The 22,295-nt window shown below is 36.7% G+C and overlaps 2 protein-coding genes and 2 pseudogenes across 2 annotated transcripts; 1 reads left to right on the top strand and 3 right to left on the bottom strand.

Moving 5' to 3' along the window:
• The first annotated feature begins 1,490 nt into the window (after positions 1–1,490).
• Positions 1,491–14,552, top strand: LOC105039440 (SWI/SNF complex subunit SWI3B). Its single transcript, XM_010915580.4, has 6 exons — positions 1,491–1,768; positions 1,887–2,263; positions 11,699–12,106; positions 13,507–13,615; positions 14,071–14,198; positions 14,315–14,552. Exons 1-6 carry the CDS (start codon positions 1,558–1,560, stop codon positions 14,507–14,509), a joined length of 1,428 nt encoding a protein of 475 aa, XP_010913882.1. The 5' UTR covers positions 1,491–1,557; the 3' UTR covers positions 14,510–14,552.
• Positions 3,224–5,376, bottom strand: LOC140854834 (uncharacterized; annotated as a pseudogene).
• Positions 5,392–6,982, bottom strand: LOC140854835 (uncharacterized; annotated as a pseudogene).
• A 4,147-nt stretch (positions 14,553–18,699) lies between the features above and the next one.
• LOC105039441 (expansin-A16) lies at positions 18,700–21,565 on the bottom strand. The gene is given in 4 exon segments (XM_010915581.4): positions 18,700–19,449; positions 19,452–19,687; positions 20,308–20,626; positions 21,049–21,565. Coding segments are annotated over 4 exon segments (786 nt in total). The 5' UTR covers positions 21,209–21,565; the 3' UTR covers positions 18,700–19,378.
• Positions 21,566–22,295: the final 730 nt, after the last annotated feature.

The raw sequence follows: 22,295 nt of genomic DNA on the forward strand, positions 1-22,295 counted from the left end.
ATTTACTTATTATGATAAAAGAAAGGGTTTGAATCCCACATGTTACAACTAAAAAAAGAAAAAAGAAAAAAAAAATCTGCATCACAGCCTGTACAACTGCAACAGGTCATGTTCAATTGAACTGCAACTAATTTCATTAATATATTATTTTTATGGTTAAATCAGATCATTAAACATAAATATATAATACAATAAAAGAATACAATATAATACTATACAATGTAGAAATATAATATAATCCATGTGATTTGACTGATAAACCACACATAGCTATAATTACCATTGAATTTTATGATAAATAAAAAATTGATTTGTTATATTCATGCAAGAATCCATAGCATACATTGTGCTTGTATAGGATTGGTTCAAATGTGAATTAAAAATTTAGATATCCAAATCTGATCTATATTTTTGATCATGTTTTTTGAATCCAAGCCTAATCTAGAATACTTTAGTTTGGATAGATCTAATTAATTTAAAATCAGTAACAAATTAGAAGCTAATAAATTAAATCAACTTACAATCCTTTCTTATTGTACTAACAAAAGAAGTTCCACTACATCCATATTATGTAGCGGTTGTTTTATGTTACCATTATCTTCATCTTTATTCAATATGATGAAATTGCTGCTGTTGTTTTATATTGTTGCTATATTTATTTTTCACATAATTTTATGTGTTTGGATGTTCAACTTTGCAGACTATTCTCTTTTGGATAGTCTGTTATGTTTTTGCGTATGTTTGTATGCATATGATCTTTTTTTTTTTATATATATATGTATGAGTTTACTGCTCTTATTTTTGAGATCTTTGTAAATTATTATTATATTTTATTAATATAGCTTTATCTCCTTTCTTTAACCACAAAAAAAGTTCCACCATAAATAAATTGAAAAGTATTGGGTTGCTACTAAATTTATTTAATCAAGTACTTGAATGCGTGATATTTTTTTTTTTTAAAATATAAAAAGTGTGAGAGATCATCATACTTATTTTCATATTATATTTTAGGTCCTTGTCATCTAATTCAACCCAATCTATTTTATCTACTTGATTCGACTCGATTTGCACCATCCATTTTATCTGATCAGAATCGAGATAGATATAGAACAGATATAGATATAGAGTTTTCAATTATAAGATAAATATAGATATCAGCTGATTCAATCTATACCTAATTTGTTACCCTCTCTAAACTTAATAGGGTAGTCTTATAATTACTCTTATCGATAACTTTATCATAACATTAGGATAATCAAAGAAACTTGAACCCCTTGGCGTAGTTCACCCTTCATCGTTCCATGTCGTAGAACCTGCCCTGGCATGCTCGTCTTCTTCAGGAAAACGGTCAAAACCTAAAAGCTTCCTCATCCTGTTGAAGTAATAATTTGGAAAATAGTAAATAGTCGGTACACGCCGAATATATCTGGCGAAGCCGCAACAGTTCCGCGCGTCCCTTGGCAGGACAAGCTTCGGGTTTTGTTTGTCTGGTAGGGGCAAATTGGCCATCCCATTGGTTCTTAAAACCTCGTCCACCTCCTTTCCCTCTCCGCTGCAATGGCGACGCCTCCGCCGCCCGCCCAGACCCCCGGCCCGTTGCCGGCGAATACCCCTGGGCCGCCGCAAACCCCCGTTCTTCCGGTCACCCCCGCTGTTAAATCTGAGACTCCGTCCACCGACGTCGCCGAACTCCTCCCTGCCGCCAGTCCCCGGACGCCGGAACCCTCCCCCGCGGCCTCCTACACCATCACCATTCCCAGCTGCTCCGGTAAGTCAAAGTGCCACAAAATCCCTAATTTTCCCTTGGGCGCATTCTTTTCTCCCTTCCAAAACCCTAGCTTTGTCTCCGTTTCAGCAGTTTTTCTTGTTTTTCCCCCTTTGTCCAGGGTGGTTTTCCTTCGGCAAGATCCACGAGACAGAGCGAAAGATCCTGCCGGAGTTCTTCGACGGGAAGTCAGTTTCAAGAAACCCAAGGGTTTACAAGTACTACAGGGACTCGATCATCAGACGGTTCAGGAGAAATCCTTCGAGGAAGATCACCTTCACTGAGGGCCGGCGAGGGTTGATCGGGGACGTAGGGTCGATCCGAAGGGTGTTTGATTTCCTCGAGGAGTGGGGATTGATCAATTATGCTCCATCGGCAAAGCCCAGCTTGAAGGAGAAGCGAGAGGCTGAGGAGGCTTTAGAAAAGAAGGAGAGCCCCAAGAAGCTGTGCAGCAACTGCAGGTCTGTCTGTAGCATCGCTTGCTTTGCCACTGATAAGGTTGGTGATTGATTTCTTAGCTTGATTTATTTTCTTTTTGAAATTTAGTGTTCCTTTTATTATATTTTTGGACTACAAAGCAACATTTCCCAATCGCTGAACTTATGGGAGATTATAAAAAAGAGTTAGGCCCTATTTGGGATTGCTGTTGACAGTAGAACTTTTGAAAAGCCGAGTTTTGAGAAAAAGCTGTTTGTTGTTTGGTAACTATATTTCTAAAGTGCCGTGGAACTTTAACATGTATTTGGTAATCAAACCATAAAAATATTTTTGGTATGACAAAATGATCATAAAGGACATTATATAATATTATATAATAGAGTATAATAAAATATAATATACATTGCTATGTAAATATACTATATATTATAATATTAGTATAATATAATATAATTTTGATATAATATAGTTAATATAATATTGTATACTATAGCAAAAATATAATATAATATTATATGATATAACATAGCAATGTATTATTATATAGTATAATATTATTATAGTATAACCAGACCAAAAGTCTCCTATTTTGGTTCTAGCTAGATCCCCTAATCTTTGAAGCGAGTTCATATCTTTTGGCTACTGAACTTCCCCACCCAAGCCATTTAGTGAGTTGTGAAAGCCTTCCTAACATAATGTAATATAACACAATAGTACAATGTGATATAACATTTTATGGGATTATTACATATTCAAATATTATTATGCATTATAATATTACTATGATATGATATAATATAGCATATTATTGTAATATAATGAAAAAAATTATCATATAATATCGTAATAGTACGATACATTACAATATAACATTATATTTATAGTATAATATATATGCATGCAATCATATTTGCAAAAAATGAGATTTTAGAATTCTTTTTTATTCAATACTTTTCTTATTTCTGCTTTTCTTATACACAATGAAATAATATCAGTGAATATTGATAAATCAAATATATATTTGATGCCACTATATTTGTAACAAATTCTAAAATATGTATTAACTATTAATATCATCAAATTGTTTAACATTTTTGATTATAGTAGTAATAAAAATGCAAGATGCATGTTTCCTCAAATCCAAAATATGAATGACATGGGATAAAATCCATGTTACATGTACAATTTTATAAACAAAAGAAATCAACGAGTCATAAGAAGAGTAGCAATCTAATCACGCAGAACATCCATCTCATAGTTACTCATTGCTCGGCTTTGCTCTGGACTTGGTTTCTCTTGTGATTCACTAATCTCTAAACAAGCTGGAGGGAGTAGATCTTCATCATTGTCATAAGGCTGAAACTCAAAATCTTTAATTGCATGATTCCTAATAAAATTATGAATGGCCATGGAAGTCATCATAATTTAAACTAGGGATGGCAAAATCGGTCCGACCCGATGGGTATGCAACCTACCCAAACCCGATCAAATCCGAAAAATAAAATTTGATCGGGATTGGGTTCGGATTTGGAGAAAATTCGAAGACTGTAGCACGGATATGGGTAGGGTATAGGTAGTGCTGTTTTCTATTCAAATCCGAATCCGATCTGAATCTACGGGTATGGGTAATATCCGAACCCATACCTGAATCCATACCCGAATGTGTGTGTGTGTATATATATATAGAGGATCTCTCTCTCTCTCTCTCAATGTTCTATGCTGAATGGTAATTCTATTTCTATGTTTGATTATTATAAATTTGGACTTATAAATTGTATTCTATGTTGAATTGATAATTCTGTTTTGGTTGATAATATGTATAAAATTATTTTGGTTGTTTATTTTTTTGGATATGGGATGGGTATGGGTTGGGTATGGTGCAGGTATGGATTGGGTATGAAAAAATAGGTTATCCGTGGGTATCTCCGAACCCATTGGGTATGGAGATGGATATCTCTTTTCTTGTTCGATCGGATATCGGATAGGGCTTGGGTATAGGGTATTAAGTTCGGATTTGGGGATGGGTAGTACAATATCCTACCCAAACCCTACCCGTTGCCATCCCTAATTTGAACTTATTTATAATAAGGGAAGTTGGGCATTGTACTCAATATTCTTCATCTATTTTTTCAACATCCAAATGTTCTCTCAATAGTACATCTCAACGAGGAATGTGCATGATTAAAGATTTTATGCATACCTCTTGGTTGACTTCCACGTTGAAAATCTAGTAGATGATATCTTTTCCCTTTGTAAGGCCCCAAATATCCTAACATGTGAGGATATCCTGCATCCACTAAATAATATTTACCTATATAAAAATAGATAAGTTAGAATTTAATACTTATGCATGAAAGGTAAAATATATGCCTACTATTATAATAAATTTAATTAAAATACATAAACTTTAGTTGGGTGTGGAAAGTTGAGCTTTTCTCTGCGTATAGCCTCTAAGAAAATACGAGTGTCATGAGTAGTACCCTCCCATCTAGCCCAAACAAAAGTAAAATGCATGTCAAAATCACAACATACCATAGTATTTTGCGTAGGAATCCCTTTTCGGCCAATATATGATATTTGCTTAGATGGAGAAATTTTTACTACGATATGAGTATCATCAATTGCTCCAATGCAATCCTTAAAATAAGGCCACCAATGATTATCATCACGAATTTTACTGAAAACATTCTTGAACTGCCTGTCAATTGGGCTAATAATATCCCTAGTCATTTTTAAGACAGCATTTAAGACATAGATACAATGTCTACTAATTATTTCTCCCGAATGTTGAAATCTTTTTTGAACCATCTTATTCCCAAACCCATGTCCTAGAATCATCAAAAACATGGCTACCAACTCCTCAACAAAAATATTTCTAGAACCTTTCAAACCATATCTATCTTTCAGTTCCTTACATAGATCCATAAATACATGTTTCTCTATTCTAAATTGTTGTCGACATCTATCTGGATTACCTTGTAGAATCTCTAATACAAATCTATATCCAGTTTGATAAGAGGTCCTACAAGACTTTATCAATATATTTTGAGTAATATTCATTAGCCATACTAGCAGCTATAGTCACAAATGTATAAAATTCATTATCATCAACTATCTCGTCTTCACTAACATAATTCTCCTCAGAACTGTTGTTAGTGCTATCCATATTTGTACACAAAATATTACATTAAAAATAAAACATCAATAAAAAAAACAAACAATACATAACATGAAAACTTAAAATATAAATAATACAAACAATATAAAACACCAACACATACCATCCATAATATCAATAATAGTCATGATATTTGCAACACATTGTCCAAAACATAATACGAATATGTATAATCCATCATAATTCCAATATAAATGTTCATAATTAAAATTACAAAAAACATATCATCATGCTAATCTATCAAAAACTAGTTTCGCAGATTTGACATTCGCTTGAGCCATTCTATCCAAAGATGTATATCCTCGAGAGCCACAAACATTTTCCTATGCTCTCTTTTAAGGAGCACTTTCATAGCAAGTAGAAGTAATTCAGACTGTGCTCCCATCTCAGGCATTATACGCACTATTTTCATCATCTCATCAATGCTACATCCAGGCTTATCAGTTATTCTGGATGGCATTATACTCCTTTCCACCGCATCAACAAGATGACTAAACTCCTGAGATAATTCCGCAGCATCTCCTATCTTTTTGCGTTTTTTATCTTGATTCTTAGGACTCTCTTTTTTCTTTTTTCATGGGTGGGATAAGATGCAGGGGTAGGGTTAACATTATCAATATCAGTGAAAAGATCATCAATTTCATGTACAATCAGATTAAGATCTTCATCCATGTCACATAAACCTTTAAACATATTAATGTTTTCTCCATCTAGCCTATCATCAGCTTCAAATATGCTCTCAACATTCTCCTGTATCGGTAAAGTTGGTGTCCAAGCCCCCTCCCTTGTGGCACTAGTATCTCTAAATAACCTATTCAACTTCATGGTATATTGTAAATCACGTTCTCGAAACTTAGCTACATCAGGAACTTCCTGCAAGTTAAGGATATATAATTATCAATATTTATTTTAAAAGCATACGATAAAAAATCTTACAAACATCAATATACTATTGTTTGTACTTGCAATTTTTCTTTTCCACCATGCATCCAGTGCATCTATTGTGTTTCTAGCAGGATCCCATCCAAGCTTTGTTTCTTTTGCTACCAATCTCATCCAGATGCTCCAGTTTGCTTTCAGATTGTCCCATTTATTTTTGAATTGTTTGTAGTCGTATTGATTTTCAGTCTTTTTATGAAATTTTTTAATTATATTGGCCCATCCTAGCCTATTGAAATATGTTCTTGGGTGATTACCAGCTTTAACTTCACCAATACATATATCGATAAACTCCTCTATCAATTTATCATTCCAAACCGCCTTCTTCTTCTTGTCATCTTGGGTTGATAGACCAACAAACATATTTTGATACTTCTTAGGCATTTTTTTCTTGACACAATGAAATAACAAAGACATAAAACACACTGTCAATCATAAATCATGATCTCAATCATATTTTATAAGACAATATATATTAGAAATTAATAAATATAAGTTTCACTTTTATCAAAAATAATAATAATAATATCATGGCATAGCAATAGAAACATTCAACACCTAGAACATCACCTTATATGTATATGTATAACCTATTGACAATGACAATGCATATAGAAAGACAAAAAAAAATTCTGTCTCATGAATACAAAATAATATTAAATCAGAACATTCCACATCCGTTCTATAATATTCTACATCCTTTTCATTTTTATAATAAAATATAATTATTTAATACTTAGGTTCTTATTTGTTTCATATATTAAAAATAAAAATAATTAAAATAGAAATAGACTTATAATTAAAATGGGACTGCTATACTAAAAAAAAATGTACTCCATGCTCTCAATCAAGAAGGAAAGGAATCACATGGATTTGTACTTTAGACTCCTATTCTCTTGAGGGACATGGGAGAAAAGAAAAGATAGAGATAGAGAAATGGATATGGATGGGAGAAAAGATAGGAACGGAGAGAGGCATACGAGAATAAAATATGGGGAAAAACATGCGATGGAAAGTTAAAGAAGGGAACCTTATTACTGTCATAGTTAAAGATGGAGAGAGGGACACAGAAAAAAAATAATCACGGAAGAAAAAAATCCAAAAGATGATAGCAAATAGAGACGAACCCAAAAAATTTTCTGAAAAAACTATAATCTTAAACAATCAGATAAAAATAAGAAAGAATATCTTGATTTTGTAGAAATAGGAGCCGAGATAAATTAGGATTCCTTTTATGCAGAAAAAATATCCTGATTGTATATGAAAGGAAGAAGGTGAGGACGATTAGAGTTCCATTTCTGTGTTAGGGTTCATAAATGGCGCATTATATTTTATAGGGATATAAATACAATTATGGGATTGTTCTATGGTATTTTGGTCAAAATATAAAATTTCATAAAGTTAAAACAACTTTTCGATCTAATCTGGAAAGTGCTTTTAGGGGAAAGCTTCAAAATAAAGCTTCTTTCAAATAGACGTTTTCAGCTTTTTGATAAAGCTAAAATAGCTTTCATATATTTTTTTATCAAACACTACTCTAACCATCCAAAGTGCTTTTGGAGGGTCAGAAAGTGCTTTCTGGCCCTCTAAAAGCTTAGCCGAACGGGGCCTTAGTAGTTGTTTGCTGATTTAGGTCATGGATATAAATTAGTGAATATTGAGTAGTATAAATCAGTTAGTAAGAATTTAAAAATGCTTATAATTCCTTTTCTAAATTTGATCCATTGCTAATAAATCTTCAAACGCCATAGCTTTTACAAGCCCAAATTGCTTGTGATTGGAGACTGCTTTTATTAGTGTCACTTGATATCTACGTCGGTAACTTACAATATATAGTCTACTCTGTGCTAACATAGTCTAATGCCAGTTCGTTCTCCTGTCTCCTGTGTCATATCTCTCCATAAGGCATGTCTGAGACATTCCCAGAAGCATTTAGAATTTGCAACTACTATGTACCTAACAATCCTTTTATCTTTCATTTGCACTATGTAACTTTCTTTGGCTGTTAATGCCATGTGCCATTCTAAAATTTGATGAGTTATAGTTTGTTCGGATGCATTGCTTAGATGCTCATATAATTACCTTTTATGTGTTTTCATGTATCTTTACTCTCATTGTCCATGGGTCCATGGGTCTTGTTGGCTGCATACAGGTGATGGTGAAGTATGAAATCTCATGCTTCAGTCATGTACCAGTCACATACTAGTACAGTATGAGGTGTGTTATGCTCCCTGTATCTGCTCACAGTTTCCCAAATCAGACAATAACCCCATGTCAATATTGGTTGTACGACAGGTGATATGGTGTTGATATGGGGTTAAGATATTATGGTAGATTGAGCTTTCAAATGTTAATAACAACATATATAAGCCATTTATAAGCCATAGCTATGACCAAAAGACTCATCCTGACTGTTAATGCTTGACTAATGGATCCTTATCCAATAAGTCCTCTTAAGGGCAACATTCTGCCATTCCTTTTTAGCAGCTTCCATCCTTTGCCACTCTCCCCTTCTTGATTCTCAGGTACTAAGTTAAGTTGCTTTACATACTAAGCTACCTTTTAATTGCATATACCAATATAATTTTGAATTATTCTTCATTGGTTTCTCTTTATTAAGTCAAACTTATGCTTTGTCTCATAACTCATCTCAAAAGTTAGTCTTAGTCCATCAGACATCCATTTCACTGTTTCCATCTCAGATGAGCTCCGTTTTGAATTACCATATATGATTCCATGCCTTTGATTAAATTTATAGTCAATGTGTTATAAAGCTTTTAGTAGGAACGCAGCTGCTCAGAGGCTTTATAGCAGATAGTGGATAGCAGGCACTATAGCAGCCTTAGCAGGTGCTATATGCCCAAAGTGGGCTGTCAAACATATCAATGTTTTTTGTTACCAAGTATCACAATTTAATATTTTCATCAACTTCATTCCAAAATTAATGGATAAAATATGAAGCGCAAAGTTTTAAAACATCACCACCTAACATCATGATATCATGTCAATATCTATATAACTTAAATGTCCACAATCTAATGATAAATATCATCATCCACCAAACTTGATAATACCACTTGTAAGACAACAATATACAGAATTATGCAACATTAACTATAGAAGAAAGATGTTGATAATCGTATAACATAATTCGCCAAACAAAATATTTTGAGCAATAGATAATAGACTTCACTGGAGTCTAGATACAAAAGTCAAATGAGAAATTGATGATTAACTTTCTCAATGATCAGTTGTCATTTGCTATGTTAAGAGGTTTGCTCTTTGAGCATTAGGACTAGAGGTATCCAAATCATCCAATTGGAAACCAGTCCATTCCACTTTGATCCTATATCACAGTGGCAGCAAGTTTTCATTCAATATATCAGGTGCTTAGGGCATGCTACTTAGCAGTTTCGGGCTGAAACCACTAGAGCAGCCATAGCAGCTGATCTTTACAATAATGTTTCTTACATCAATTTTTTTTATATGTCATTTTGGAATTGCACATGCATTTCACTGTATTTAATTCTAATATTTCATGAATGCACACATGTATCAATTTTTTGTGATACACTATAGAGGCAATTATGCACAATTTACCTATACCTATTCTATATATGACCAGAATTCCAGTATCATGCGCTAGCCATGATGTCTTTTGTGGTTTAAAGTCCATATCCTTGATAAGCACACTTTCCTTTCCATAGATGCATCCAGCTTTGCTCTATTGCTTTCCAAAATATGATAAAGGAATTAGCAAGGGATTGCCATAGGAACTGTTTTTGCCAAAAAGTGTGCCTATTTGTGAATCGAAAAATGGTTTCTCTTACAGAAGAATGAACTTTTTCATGGTTAACCTCAATGTGCATAAAGCATAGCTTGAGGGGAAGTATATATCCTTGATAAGCACCTTTTCTTTTTTGTGAGCACCCTTTTTGGTTTATCGCTGTCTTAAAGATGATATAGAGACATATATAAGAAGTATTTTTTGCCAATAAGAGCGTTTGTTTATGAATCCAACAACGTGCCTGATATAGATGAGAAGACACTTTTGTAGTTTTACCCACCTCAAATCTTACATGCAGAATGCCATTGTGGATACTTGTACAGACAATGCTACATTTGTTAAATGTTCTATAATACAGGTTTAGATTTTGCAGCCCCTTGCTCAAAACACAGATAAAAAAAAGAGAACAAAACACACCTATAAAAAAAAACCAAAGAATGAGTGACTTATGGGTAATTAATCACATTGGACGAGTTGCTTATCATCTAATTCATACTTTTTTCTAATTTCTAATATAACAATCCATCATGTACTTGTTTGCCCACGAAACAACCACACATACCTACCATCCATCAAATATTGCTTCCCTTTTTGAATGATTGATGGAGCAATGTGATTTTATTGTTCCATTAATGCGTTGGTGATATTTCATACCATGTTGTTGGGAAGCTAAGCTTATCATACAATTCTAACCAAGGTCTGCCTTATTGGTCAGTACCAGTAGGCACTTACCGTACCTTACTGTTATCGAATTGATATGTGGTACATGGGGCATATCAATACTTGGTACGTTGAATGGGTCCCCATACCGGGTGTATGGTCGCTGTAATAGGACACCGGTATGGGGCCCAATACCGAGACAGCGAATCTTGATTCCAACTTTAAGGACCCATGTTGCTGGCTAGGCATTACACCGAGACCCTGAAGGGGTTCACCATGTAAGACCACCTGGGCAGTTTGAAAACCTTGGCTGGTGGTCAATTGATTTGAGCTTAGCCTGTCTTAGGCTTGAAACCCAATAGTTAGATGTGGACTTGGGTCTGTTCTCTTGAATCTTCATTAACTTGGGCTCAATTTGGCTCTTTGGATCTTTTGTGGTCTTTCTGGTTTGGCTCATATAATTATACAATATATTAGGTCTACTCTAGTCTAATATTACACAGCTGGTGATTTACACAGCTGGTGATTTAGATGCCAAGCTGTCATGGCGATGTGTCACCAAAACATGAAGATGATAAAGACTTAAAACAATTCACTTGATATAAAAAATTTGTAATGTAGTTCAAATTATTGAGTTTACTTTGATTTTTTTGTCTATTCATTACAACTATAATCAATAATAATATTGGAGAATAAGCTGTTCTTCCCTTATCTTGGCTCAAGCTCATTTTCCTATATCTCCTCCACAAGAAAAGAGTAAGCATAATCAACACAAACTTTCGTTGTTTTAAAATTCTGGAGTGATATGCCTGATGAGTAGATGAGTCATTTGTCTCTGAGATATATTATGTGGTTGCTTTCACTGACTGGTTTTGCAGCAGAGAGAAATTTCTTAGAGCTGATTCTACCTTTTTTTTTTTTTGGTAATCAGGCAGACATTATTCTCTGTGCAAGATGCTTTGTTCGTGGCAACTATAGGCCTGGCCTCAGTTCAACAGATTTTAAACGCGTTGATATCACTGAAGAAACAAAAACTGACTGGACTGACAAAGAGACTCTTCACCTACTTGAGGCCATTTTGCACTATGGTGAAGACTGGAAAAAGGTGGCCGAACATGTTGGTGGTAGAAGCGAGAAAGACTGTGTTGCTAGATTCATCAAGTTGCCTTTTGGAGAGCAGTTCTTGGGGCCTCCAGAAATTGGGGAAGATGGTAAGCAGCACGAGAAAAATGATCAGGTGAGTGCTGGGCATGAAGAGGCAGATGCTGCAATGTCACGCCCTATAAAGCGAAGGCATCTCACACCCCTAACAGATGCAAGCAACCCAATCATGGCTCAGGTTTACACCGAACTTTGTACTTCGAGTCTGTTTATCTTTAGGTCAGCTGCAGCATTTGGTTATTACCCTCAAAAGCTCATTATAAGTCCTAGTAATATTAGGAAATGTTGTTAAGTGCTTCACCTTGATAATACATCTATGTAAATATGTTTATTTATTTACTTATGCATTTGTATGTTTATTTATGCTTTAAATGCTCTGGATATCTCATTTAGATGGGTCTACTTGAGTTATTTTTCTGCCTCATTTACATGAAATCACATCAATGTAGCTAAAGCAACAGGGTGCTTAATTGGTAGATGGTTCAGGACATTCGATTCTTTTTTGAAACTTCATATTCAGCAAGTAGACCCTTGAAAGGCCTAGGAGCTTGTTTGAGTCATTATGATCCATCATTTACTTTGCTCTATAATATTGTGGTGCCAATGCCTTGTAAGGCTTGTGCTTTCAACGTTCTATCCTTAAAGCATGCCTAATCGCTCCCTGTAAAAAAAGGAAAAAAAAAAAAAAAAAACTAAAGATGCCTGCCATGGACAGCTGAGCAAGCAGTTTTCTTCCTTAATGGGTTATGAACCATGCATCAAAGCTTTTTTTTTTTTTTTGCCTACGCAATCATCATGGCCTCTCTCAGATCACTAGTTCATTGATTGCACTTGCCCTATGCTAGTAGTTTCACTTGTAGTCTCATGCCCTTAATTTAGTTCACTGCAGACACTTTGTGGTTGTAGTCAACTTATGCATTTCAATCAAATAGCATGCATTTTGGACAGTCTAAGAATTACAGTCATGCCTGGTCAACTTTTAAAGAGGATAATCATCTCTTTATGTGTGTAGATTTTAAAGTTGGAGTCTTAGGATGTAATATATTTTGAATCACAGTGCTCCCTGCCAATTCAACAACAGGGGGTCCGAGGGGAATTGAGCTGAGTAATAAGTGATTGCTAACACTTCGACCTACATCCAATATGAGATCTCTGTATGGAGCCACAGTATAGGTATGGGTGCATGCTGGTGGTGCTGCATGCCATCGGGTCTGGCACATGTTAAGGCCTTCACAGCTTAGAAGAGTGCACCCTGCTAAGGTGTATATGGGCTCGATTTGTGAAGTGTCCTACTAAACTGGACATCTAGCAACTTTTTTACCCTGCCCCCCAAAGCTGCTAAGTCGAGTCCCCTGCTAGTTTTATGAATAAGATGAGGATGAATCCTGGGATATGCATCCAAGGTTCAGTTCTTTTTGGCTGTTCACAAGCTATCAAGTGCGTGCATTCTCTTTTTTTTGTTAATCCTTATGAATCCATAGACGCGTGCAAGGTCCTCCATTCTTGCTTAATTAGTTAATTGCGCTAAATGTGTGTACCCTAATGTTTTTGAGCTGACCAATAGTTGTGCTTTCTCAGGTTGCTTTCTTATCTGCCATGGCTGGTTCAGATGTCGTCAAAGCTGCAGCTCAAGCTGCCATTTCAGCATTATATGAGGTGGACCTGGCCAGCATCAGCAGTTTGAATGGTAAAAACATTGGAATAGATGAAAAAGATGAAAGCTATATTAACTAGGATTATATTAAAACAAAGTTCTCTTGTTTATATTTGTTAGCCTACAGCTAATCTTCTAAGCTATCCATAACCCATACTACTATTCTGTGTGATGAAAGTTAATAATGGATGGTCTTCCATTTTGATGGATAAGATTGCATGGACATGATTTAGTACTTGTAGTTATTTCAGTATTGATTGAATAAATACTGAAAAGGGGGGGGGGGGGAACTTTAAAGATGTTAAGTCTTTAGATAGGTTTTGACACCTGTTTTTATTTTGTCAGAAATGTAATTCAATGAGTGGTTGTGTATGGAGCACCACCTATGCCTCATGGGTTTCACTTGGGTTCTTTTTATTGGATTCTTATCTGGGCATCTCATTAGTATTTTCTATGATAATATTAAAGGCGGTATTCTTCTTGTACAGAGGCTTTCTGCCCAAATGGTCAACCTGTTGAAGAAGTTGTTGAAGAGGCTGCCACAGAGGCACATTCACAGCTTGAGAAGGAACTCCAAGATGTGGAGCAATCTGTGTCTGACGTTGTGGATGTTCAGGTCCTCTTTTTCATCTGTTTTTTTTTTGAAACCTTAATCCTATGTTTGTTTGCTTGTTTATTCATTTGTTCTTTTATGGGAAATGATTAAAAAATGTTTCATATATACATCTGCAGATGAAAGATATCCAGGATAAGATTGCACATTTTGAGGAGGTTGAATTGCAGATTGAGAGAGAGCGGCTGCAACTGCGGTACATGAAGGATCTACTATTTGCTGATCACTCAACAATTTCTCAGCACAAGGCTCGGCTAATGTTTAAGGGAAATGATGATTTGGAGAAGTTTAGACTTGATCGCAATGTAACTTGACTGTCTAGAACATTTATCTATAACATGTGTAACAATTTCTGTATTCTTCCTCGCCATGATCTTCTTTCACCTCACTTCTGAGATTAGGTTATATTCATCTCCCGTTTAACTGCAGCTCCAAAGTTGAGGGTACTCTCACGGAAGAAACATAGACAACCAGGATTCCGTGGCCATTTCTTCGAATTCGTCCCGAGTAAGATATAGAGAAACGGTCATTCTTCAGTGGGATTCATAGAAGTCACAGGCTTGAGGTAATAGTTGTAGAATCATTGAGGTCTGAGCCAGTGATATGAATGCGCAATCCACGACGTCGGGGGAATAAAAAATGAACGCATTATGTCAGTCATAACTAAACCCGCCAACCGGGGAGAACCGTTCGGAGTATTGGTTGGTCTCGCATTGCTCATCCAGCGGATGCTGATCCTGAATTACTTAACAAATCCCACTAGGCGACGCTGGGAAAATTTTTTTTTTAAGAAAAAATATGATAAGAATTGTTAAAGCATAATTTACAAATTAAGGTCCCGTTCGCCACCAGCCAAATCGAGGAAGCGAGAGGAAGGCTAGTTTAAAAAAACATTAAGTCGAAAGTGCGGACATGAAATGAGCCTCATAAAACTCATAATATTGTCAGACGAACTTCAGAGTTGCAAGCTGTCGGCCACCAAGCTGGTCTAGCATGAAACTCCATATTTTATCGGAAAGGGGATGATCGAAGCCTTGCTGACCATCAGAGTGGCCCTTTTGGTCGAGCCATGATGAGCAAGCTCGGGATGCAATGCAACCTAACAGTTCAGTACCATCAAAGGATTTTGGTCACTTGATGCCAAACTAGACATTGCTGAAGGATGGGAGTGTGATTGGCTTTCGACATGTACACTTCTCAAGGACAGAGATATGGAGCTTTCGATTATTTGTTTGATCTGTGGGTTGAAGTATAAATCGATAGAACATGCCCTTCTTCATTGTTTGAGGATAAAGTTGATTTGAAGGATGGTGGATGATTAGTCTTGGGGGGCAATTAGTGGCTTTGCATCGAATCTCTTCTTAGATACGATCTGTCGAAGTACAGTCGAGCATTTGACTTGCACTCGGGAGGTAGGATAGTGCTTATTACCTATCAGATCTAGTTTTCCAGGAATAGCCTTAGCTGAGATTGTGCCTGTGCATCTGGTGTTGAGAGAGCCTTTTGCTTAGTTACAGAGTACATCCGTTTCGACGCTATTGGCCATGCCCTTGATGCCCTGAATTTTTGAGACTTCCATGCTATGTCTGTAGTGATCCGGAAAGTTCTTTTTATTTTTTTGAGAGTCCCCTCATTCGGAGTTTGTCAAGGTTAATTTTGATGCAGTGTCAGGAACAATAGGGATGGTGCCGGCTATGTCATTCGGGGTTTGGATGCCAGACTCCTAGCTACGGAGGGCTCACATCTTTTTGAGCCTTTTATTTCAGGAGCGAAGTTTCGTGCCACTTGGATGGGTATTATCTGCATCAGACAAGATTGTAGGTGGAGAGAATTTTCATTGAGGATGATTCCACCATAGTCATCAGCTGGATCAGGAATGAGGTGAAGCAGCTCGAGGCTCATTTGCTCCTCCATGATATATGAAGTTTTCTTCATCTTTCTATCGCGATGTCTATTCGGCATATTTTCTGGGAGACGAACAGCACAACAGATTGGGTTGCATCCTTTATTGGTGAGCACATCAGAAATTGGACTTGATGTTAGGACTTCATTTGTTGCGGGTCTTGCATGATATTTTATTTTTTAATTTTTTGATTTGTATTCAAATTAGAATGATGTGATCGTCCATTTATATCAAAAAAAATAAAAAATTATTGGATCAGAGCCTTAGGTAGTTAACATGGACTCTCCATCTAGTGATGCTAACCCTAAATGCGGATTTTAGATATTGGACTACCTATAGTCTTGAGGAAAAATTCTCAAGATTTGTGAGGTAAAATTGTCTCCCCTTGGACGGTAGCCTTGGCAAAACTTTGACTAACGAGGACTAACGCGCTAGAAGATTCAACGAAATTTGCTTCCTCCTATAGGGTGCTGACTCCATTCTAGGCTCCATTGTTATGTTTAACCCAGCTTTTTCACTAATTTTAGTAAAGAAACTTCACCATATGCACGATTACTAGGTTCTGTTGCTCGGAGATCCATTTTCCTGCCTTAAGCTACTGATTGAAAAGAAGTAACTTGATTAGAGTCGGAGGCCAAAAATTACTTGGTTGATTAAAGGAGACAGGAACATAGCTTTTTTTCCCCACACGATGGCATCCCGTTGGAAAGAAGCAACTTTATTGCATCACTTGTTGATAATGGCATGGAATACTCAGATCAGGAGGAGTCCTTTTATCAAGGGAAGAGCTATTATTGAAAAATTTTTATGTGCTCATGAGATATAGGCGTATTATAATAGAACTAGTTGCCCTTGCATTCTCTGCGAGCTAGACAAAAAGTCTTTGATGATGTGTGCCGGGATTTCTTATTCTCCTTGATATGAGGTTGCCGGATTCCTATAAAAGTGGTGCGGTTGGATTCATTCTCTTATCTCTTTAGCTTTGGTGGCCTTGATTTTTAATGGTCTCCAGGCAGCTGTACCAGATTCATTCTCTTTTTTTTTTTTGGTTATTGATTTCCTCTTTATATTGCTTAAATAGGTTGGTTCAGTAGGGCTCATTAAAGGTATTGGTGACATTCCTTGTTTTCAAAATATTAAGAGCTTGCACATTTCCGATAATTTTCTTCTATTTTGTGCATGAAAAAGGAGTCTTATTCTGATCAAGCCTCTTCGATTTGCTTTTGAGGAAGCAACGGGTCAAAGTCAGCTTTCACTAAAACTCGATTATCTTCAGCTTTTGCTGCTACGATGAATTAAAAAAAAAGAGAGCTTAGTATTCATCTACTTTGGACTGTTGCTCTATAACAAGAAATTTCTGAAGCAGTGTTGGATGCCTCAAATTGAAAAGGTCAGCAAGAGACTTGCTTCATGAAAGGGCAAACTGCGCATATGCCTAATAAATGCTGTGCTTTCAGCCATTATTCTTTCTTGTCACATGACAATCTCCCCAAATGGGTGTTGAATAAGATTGATGAGATATAAACAGCTCGTCTTCGGAAGGGTGAAGAGAATATCAATAGGTTTGGTGAATTGGGACATGGTGTGTAGAGAGATAAAAAGGAAGGCAGATTACGAATAAAAAATCTCATAAACTTGAACTTTTAGCCAAGCGGGCTTGGAAAGTGTTGGGAAGTTTTATAGTTTTGATGTGACTGGTTTTGAAGAACAAACTTCACACAGATGAAATCTTATCCAGGAAAGGATGGAGAATTAGTTTCTGATTCTTCTCTATGTGGCATGCGATCAGAGATTGTCTCCCACCATTCATCAAATGTCCTTTCACTCAAGCAGTGTGGGCACCTGTTGTCTCATGGCCTTAACCTCTGGGGCATGCCTCCTAATCTTCTTTCCTTTTGGACTTCCCGGAGGCCTTGGAAGGTGCATGCACGCATTGAGAAGTCTTGGGATCAGCTGTCCACGATGCTCATGTGGCACATTTGGCATGAAAAGAATGCTGGAATTTTTCTGAAATGAAAGGCCTCACCTTCCTCTGTCCTCCATATGCTTTGCACTCCTCCATGTGGAGCAACTTATGTCCGGTTAGGCCTTTAGATAGCCTCGAAGCCACTTCCAACAAGCTTTCTCCCTTGTTCTCATAGCTTCTTCCTTCTGTGACTTCTTTTGTAATTTCTTTTCTTTGTATCATAAACTGTAATCTTTATCTTCTAATAAAGAATGAGGAAAGTTTCGCACTTCCTCCACACTTCATCAAAAAAAAAAAAAGAAAGAAGAAAAAAGAAAAAAAGGAAGACATCTTTATATTCTTTAGAAGCCATGTTAGACGTCATATTTATTTTGAACCAAGAGATTGATTGACCGACTATTGCATCATCAAATACTCTGTTTCTCTAACAAAAATTTATGTCTTGAATCGTCAGTCCACGTGTAACTAAAATTTACCACCATGATTGAAACTCGATAGGATCAAATGAAATCAACAGCTGAAGAATGGAGACAAATACTAAAACACAGTATTTGGAGAAATTCAGTTTAAGCTTAATACATGGGTTGTATTCACATAAAGTTTCAAGCTATATCTTTATGTTACTTGATAATTTTGAAAAATTTGGCTACAGAGTTAAAGTAAGCAATCAAGACCATAAAAGTTCTCCTTTATGACCATTTAACAGCATGGGTTCCTTTGAAGAGCCAGTCGACATTTACACGATTTTGAAACCCACACAGCTGGATATCTGGGACCACTGAACGTCTGCTTAATATGAATTCATCTTTGGTTCATTCCTTCCTTCCTTCACTCATGCATGCATAAATACATACACACATACATACATATGTCTCATGCATCATTTTTCATTCGAATGCAGCATCAATAACTAAGTTGTCTTTAGAAAAGTGATGGCTGCACGAACGGCTTCCATAGAAAGCATGAAGAATGATTACAAAGTAATATATAGCCAAAGGAGGTTCTGAGGGCATGACATTTTCTCCTTCCATATGCTTACATCATGCGATCATTTCATCATATGCATACTACAAAATAATCTCTTTTCAGATTTTCAGCCTTTTTCAATTGCCAACTTCATCATCCCACTCCACCATCTTCTTTCAGACAAGATCTTTGCAATAGAGTAAAAATATTTCCACATGGTCCAGAAAGGAATTTCCTTTGATCCCACGATACGATGATGGCTCATGATTCAGAAATGTTATTGTAGATTTCTTTTTCTTCCAATGTTTCCTTCAAAGCGAAAGAACGATGACATTGATCTTTTTCCATCTAATTCAGGAACTGTTTTCCTTCAAATGTCTGATCAAATCTCCAGTTCAAGGAGGCAACATTATATGATGTACTGTTCTTCCGCTGCTGTCGGTCACCTCGAAGGACAAAGGCTGGCCTCGCAGGTCCGCATTGCACTGCCAATTCTGGCCCCAGTTTCTTGCCATTGGAATCCATCCTGTTCTTGACCCTTTCACTTTAACGGCTATGACCTCGCCATTTGAACCCACATTGGTGATCAGGACTTGATAGAAGTAGGAGCACCCAGTAACTGTGAACCTCATCCCACCATATCTGTCACAGTTCACCCTGCACCAAGCATTCATGTCCGCAAAAAAACAGTTCATTGATACTTGAAAAAAAGAGCTAAACAAATACAAAAACATTAAGCGGAGGACCGCCAAGTTTGCGGTCGTCGGCAATTTCCTGCCTAAATGACCATTCATCTACTTACTAATTTGGTGAATTCCTAAAAATTAAGATGTACAAGTTTAGTACGGAGATGTCATGATAATTTGTGCTCTTTCGGTTGTGGAAGGAAAAAGAAACAGCAATTTATGGTTTTAATATTCGATCATCCGATTTTAAAGCTTTATACCAAATTACAAATTAAAAAAAAAAAATTGCCACTGTGACAGATAATAATCTTTTCGTTGGCACCTCCGATTGCACATGCATATAGAAAAATCTTGAAGAAAAAAACTTGCTTCTGAAATTTTAAGAAGTCAATAAAGTGATGCAAGTAAACGTTATCTCAAATGGAGTCAATCCAAACGCAGCCTAAACGAAAGAGAGCTGCAATTCTGTCTATTATTCCAAGTGAATGCTCAGACAAATAAATTAATGAAGAAGAGAACATTTCAATCTCGATAGCTTTGATAAGAATTTTTTAGACTCTTCAGCACACAAGTGTGTCCGAAATCCTTTACCTCCTGAATTGAACAGGTATGATGTCAGCATTTCTCTTTGCAATCTGAATGAAAGCAGCCTCGGACATCTCAAAGTGCTCTCTGGGGTAATTACACCACCCTCCATAGTCGTCTGGAAGCCCATAGTTTGGAGCGCAGAAATCCGTGGCGGTCACAACAACAGAAGGGCTTCCCTTGAGGCACCAGAGGATATGATCCACACACCTCAGTTCGAAGCACGCCCCGCAGGCACTGCCCCTGTCAAACAACGCACTGCTCAGCCCAGCGCTGCTCTTCCCATACCCGGATGTGTCCAGGTCTCCATATCCACAAGCACCACCTTCAACACATGGAGACAACCCAGAGGTGAAGCATTAAAAAAACACTTGGAACTGTAACTTTTGTTAAAAAACCAGGAAGAAGAGAAGAAGAGATGGTGTGACTCCCATTTCCTAGAGTAAGAACTTAAAAGAGGTGAATCCCCATAGTGGTGTTGTTTGGCTTGGGTTTGTTCTTTTGATTCATTGGTGTTGTATTTCTAGGAGCAGCATATCATATAACTAGGATTAGGTTGTTTTTGTTGTTGTAAGAGAAAAGCATGTTGATTGGTTGGTGAAAGTCCTTATAACTAATGTGGTGAAGTATTTGATGGAAGATGTTGAAGCAAACGAATTTGGTTTGGTTTCTCTGTTCGGATTGAGATGGAAAGTAGTGCACCTATATCTGTAGCCGTAGTATTGGGACTCATGAAAGGGAAAATACCGGCAATGGTGGGGCTTTGAGTTTCTTTGCTGTAGGTTGCTGTGGCGGACCTCCATTCCTCTGCTGTGCTGCTGATGCCTGCTGCTACTAATATCCGGCAGAATACAAAGACGACGACGAAGAAGAAGAAGAGCCTTGTGTGGTGGAGCACAAGACCCATTTGGTTAGTTTGGGCAAGAGGAGGACTAGTATGTTTTCAGGCACTTTTTTTTTTTTTCCCCCATCAAGAAGCTCTTTTGAAAGGCTGAGCTGAGGCCTGAGGGGGTCCAAGAAAGAATGAAACAGAGGGGCTCTTTTTTATGGGGATTGTAGTGAATCCAAACGATCCCTTTGTCGGAATTTAAATTACGAACGAGCGAGGTAAGTTCTATAAAAAGAGTCAAATATCTATTTTGATACGATTTATTTATTTTAAATTTTTTATATATTTATTTTGGTGAAATTTGTAAACCAAATAGTCTGTTAAGCGCTCATTTAGATTTCTCTTTCTTCTCTTTAAAGCCATTTATATCGCTCACGGAAAAGTGCTCTGGTAGATGGCGATCATTAAATCCTGAGGGCGGACCAAACTCGTGCATCGACTTGGTGATGAAAAGGAATAGAAGTAGAAGAAAGAAATGCCAAAAGCGATTAGTGCCTGCTTAAAAAAAAAAATAATGGAACAGGAAATATTGTCTACCTTCTTTGGTCAGACTGTGACACACACACACAGATATATATATATATATATGAAAATTTTTTCTTGGTCCCGAGGAACACTCTCTGCTCTGTCCCCATTGTTTTGCCGCTTCTTCCGAGTACCAGAAAAAGGGCAATGATCGGTGACGAGGGTCGGGGCATAGGTCCGGCCCTCCCCCACACCCCCCCACTTTGTTTTCCTTTCCTCTTTCCTCCAGTCAAATGTATGAATAAAACTCGAAAAATGCCCTGGTCCTCGGAGCGTGACATGTATGTGAAACTCAAAGAAATGTCTTGGTCCAAAGGAACATCTCTGCGTATATTGTGTTTCCACCAATGCTTTCGCTATTCTTTTGAGGACCGGGAAAAGAGGGATAGGTCGGGGACAAGCGCATTGGCATAGGCCCGGGTTCTTTATTTTCCTCTTTCTTTAGCACCTTTTCCTTTCCTTTTGTCAAATGTATGAATAAATTATTTTATGCACAAGTCGAGAACCTGCAATCAGTAAGGCTTCTTTGCTTTCTTTATCTCAGAAGGTTCATCATTGTTTTCTTTATTTCATTTACTTT

This window comes from Elaeis guineensis, chromosome 1, assembly GCF_000442705.2.
Source record: "Elaeis guineensis isolate ETL-2024a chromosome 1, EG11, whole genome shotgun sequence".
In the NCBI taxonomy this organism is placed as follows: Eukaryota; Viridiplantae; Streptophyta; class Magnoliopsida; order Arecales; family Arecaceae; genus Elaeis; species Elaeis guineensis.

Coding starts and splice junctions, on each gene's coding strand:
- LOC105039440 (XM_010915580.4), top strand. CDS start 1,558: ATGGCGACGCCTCCGCCGCCCGCCCAGACCCCCGGCCCGTTGCCGGCG. Junction 1,769..1,886: donor CACCATTCCCAGCTGCTCCG/GTAAGTCAAAGT, acceptor CCCTTTGTCCAG/GGTGGTTTTCCTTCGGCAAG. Junction 13,616..14,070: donor CAGCATCAGCAGTTTGAATG/GTAAAAACATTG, acceptor CTTCTTGTACAG/AGGCTTTCTGCCCAAATGGT.